This window comes from Lagopus leucura, unplaced genomic scaffold (assembly GCF_019238085.1).
Source record: "Lagopus leucura isolate 7727_CA_CO unplaced genomic scaffold, USGS_WTPT01 Super-Scaffold_100094, whole genome shotgun sequence".
In the NCBI taxonomy this organism is placed as follows: domain Eukaryota; kingdom Metazoa; phylum Chordata; class Aves; order Galliformes; family Phasianidae; genus Lagopus; species Lagopus leucura.
The window spans coordinates 302371-305185 of NW_024962321.1; the positions used below are offsets into that span (position 1 = coordinate 302371).

A 2815-nucleotide genomic window follows, 5' to 3' on the forward strand; every position below is an offset into this window, starting at 1 on the left:
CAGATCGAAGAAGTCAATCGACAGGTCACCTCCAGCAGCCAGGACATCCAGACCAGCAGCCACCAGCTCACCGAGCTGAAGCGCGAGATGCAGAACCTGGAGATCGAGCTGCAGGCGCAGCTCAGCACGGTACGCGGGGCAGCACGGAGCCTGGGCTCCTCGGGATGGCAAACTGCCTCCTGGGCACAGCTCTGTCCTGACCCCCTGCCTTCCACCTCCAGAAAGACTCGCTGGAAAACTCCTTGGCCGAGACGGAATCTCGCTACGGCTGCCTGCTGCAGCAAATCCAGGGGCAGATTAACGCCGTAGAGGAGGAGCTGGGCAACATCCGCTGCGAGATGGAGGGCCAGAGCCAGGAGTACAAGATGCTGCTGGGCATCAAGACCCGCCTGGAGCAGGAGATTGCTCAGTACCGGGCGCTGCTCAATGAGGGACAGCAAGACCTTGCGTATGTATTCTGTTTGTTAATAAGGCATACATTAGAGTGCAATGTTTTCTGTACTGACACTTGCAGAGGACAGAGCACAGTGTTTTATCAGCCCGCGGTTGAACCCCAGATATAACATTTTTTCACAGCATCTTCAATGAAATGCAAATATCGGATGCTCAGTAAGCAAATCAATTACACTTACAATTATTTAAGTTTCCCAGCTCATTTCAGCCAATTTCTAAAGTGGATTCTGTGAGAGGAACCACCGCACAAGACCAAGTCGTGACCTCTGCCCACAGCTGGGCATGCTCAGCTGCTGTGGGAGAACTGCACTCCTACAGCACTCTGTAGTTTATGCTTCTCTGGCTTTCTCATAACTTGCAGCTAGAAGGGAATGAAATGAAAAGACAAAAAGAAATATTTCTAAGATCCAGGAAAAATCCCGCTGTGACACGGATTGCACACCATGCCACAGCGTGCCGGGTTAGGAATTCATTTCTCGTTCCCTTGATCACCATTCCCTTCCCTTACAGGATGCCCCAAGGAGGAGGACGAACCTCGCACTCCTATTCTTCCACTTCCTACTCTCACGGACAATCTGGTGGAGACAAGTCAGGTAAGAAACAGTTCTAAAAAGGATCCTCATTTTTCCTGTGCCCACAGCTTTCACATTTTGTACTTCACTGCTGTTTGCTGGTTAACACTAAACATTGTGCTATGGCTTCCACATTCACAATTACAAGAGGTTAAACCATTGACAATCAAGTCTCTTAACTTCAGACTGCCGTAACTCCATCTACACAAATTGGCTAGCTTTTTGCCCACGCTCTTGCTCATGTGGATGGACCCTTAAATAATGGATAAACCTGTGCAGTCATCAGACTCTCCATGTCCTCATCAAACAGAGTAATCGTTTATTTCCTCCCACAGGGCAGACAAGAGTGTGCTGAGATGCCACCGATGCTCTGCTCCGATCCGCCTGCTGCCACCTGCGCAGCCCCAGGTGCAGGGATAACAAACAGCTCAGGCTGTGTGCCTGCGTGGAGCACAGCTCCATCTGCACACATCGTCATGCAGTGACCGTGAATCCCTGCCAGGACTCCCAGAGTTTCCTGCTTCTTCCTTTCTGTTGTTCTTCACGATCACTGTGATCCCCATACGGTCTGCAGTGCCATCGGTGCTCTGCTTCCTGCTGATTATCCTCTAATAAAACTTCACTTTTCTGCAGTGCAAAAAGAACCTGTGTCCAGTAGATGATTTAATGTATTGATATTGTACAAATATTCAAAGTTCTGTGAAAGAAATGAGATACACATTCACAGTTTGGGGATGTTCTTCAGTACAGCCCCAAAGAAAACAGCACATCCTACTTCATCAGGTGATCTGGATGAGCTATAAGGGAAGAAGGAAAGCCTGCCCAGGTTCTTATTAAACTCGAGAGTGACACCTATGGGAACAAGAAAGGATGGGAGGAAGCCTTTCGCAGAGTGTTTGATGTGAGGGCTGTACGTCCAAGTGGTTGATGTGACAGTTCAGCTTAAACAAACCTGACGTGATTAAAAGCTCAAATTGGGTTAATCTGAAGACGTGTGCCCTTGGGTTGCTGAAGAAGAAATTAATCATATTCAGGCAACCCCCGGATTTAGAGGAGGGCTCTATCTAATCTTGTTCAATAAAAGCCAAAGAGTCCATCAGGCAGTGAATGGCAATGTGCAAAGTAATAGCTCTTGAAACATGAATTTCAGCTGTTAGGGCTGCTCCCCCTGACCTGCTGGAAGGCCCAGGCTCACACCCTCTATCCGAAGGCTCAAATCCAAGCAGCTGAGGTACATCCTCTGATTTCCTGTGGGAACAGCCCCAGTTCTGTGGTGGGATGGGACTCAGGACGGAGGAAGGTTCCACCCTTTCTGTAGCTGCCCCAGCCTCACGGAACACATCGACACCATGTGAGTAGGCAGAGGAAGAAAAAGCAGTGAAATGACACATTTGAGACTTACAGACTGTGTTTCAGCCTTCGGTTCTCAGCACACGGAGCAGCAGAGCAGGATCTGCCACACAGCACCGCATGGCTGACGCAGGCTGGGTGCGTCTCAGGGCCGTTGCTCTGCAGGCAGCACACAATTCCCTGCATTTTGCTTTGCAATCAGATTTGAGTCAGGCAAAATGTCACCCTGTCACACAGCAGCTCTGCCCCCTGCTCCTCTGGTGTCACTATTCCTGAGAAATCAAACAACTGAAGCAAACAAGGAAGGCCACATGCAAGAATGCAGCTTAAAATGGGTTTCACGGTTGCCTTTTCCATTACTAAAATGTGCTGCCAAAAAAAAAAACAATGGAAGAAAAAAAAATTTTCCCCAAAATATTATTAGCTAGACTCATATTTTT

General features: G+C 48.6%; 1 protein-coding gene across 1 annotated transcript in view; it reads left to right on the forward strand.

Annotated features, from left to right (window-relative positions):
- The window catches only part of LOC122188902 (keratin, type I cytoskeletal 13-like), a 2012-nt gene extending 672 nt beyond the window's left edge, over positions 1-1340 (forward strand). The window contains exons 2-5 of the mRNA XM_042887577.1: positions 11-129; positions 222-448; positions 964-1046; positions 1336-1340. Of these exons, the coding sequence (XP_042743511.1) occupies positions 11-129; positions 222-448; positions 964-1046; positions 1336-1340 (434 nt within the window). The remainder of the gene's footprint in view (positions 1-10; positions 130-221; positions 449-963; positions 1047-1335) is intronic.
- The last annotated feature ends 1475 nt before the right edge of the window (positions 1341-2815 follow it).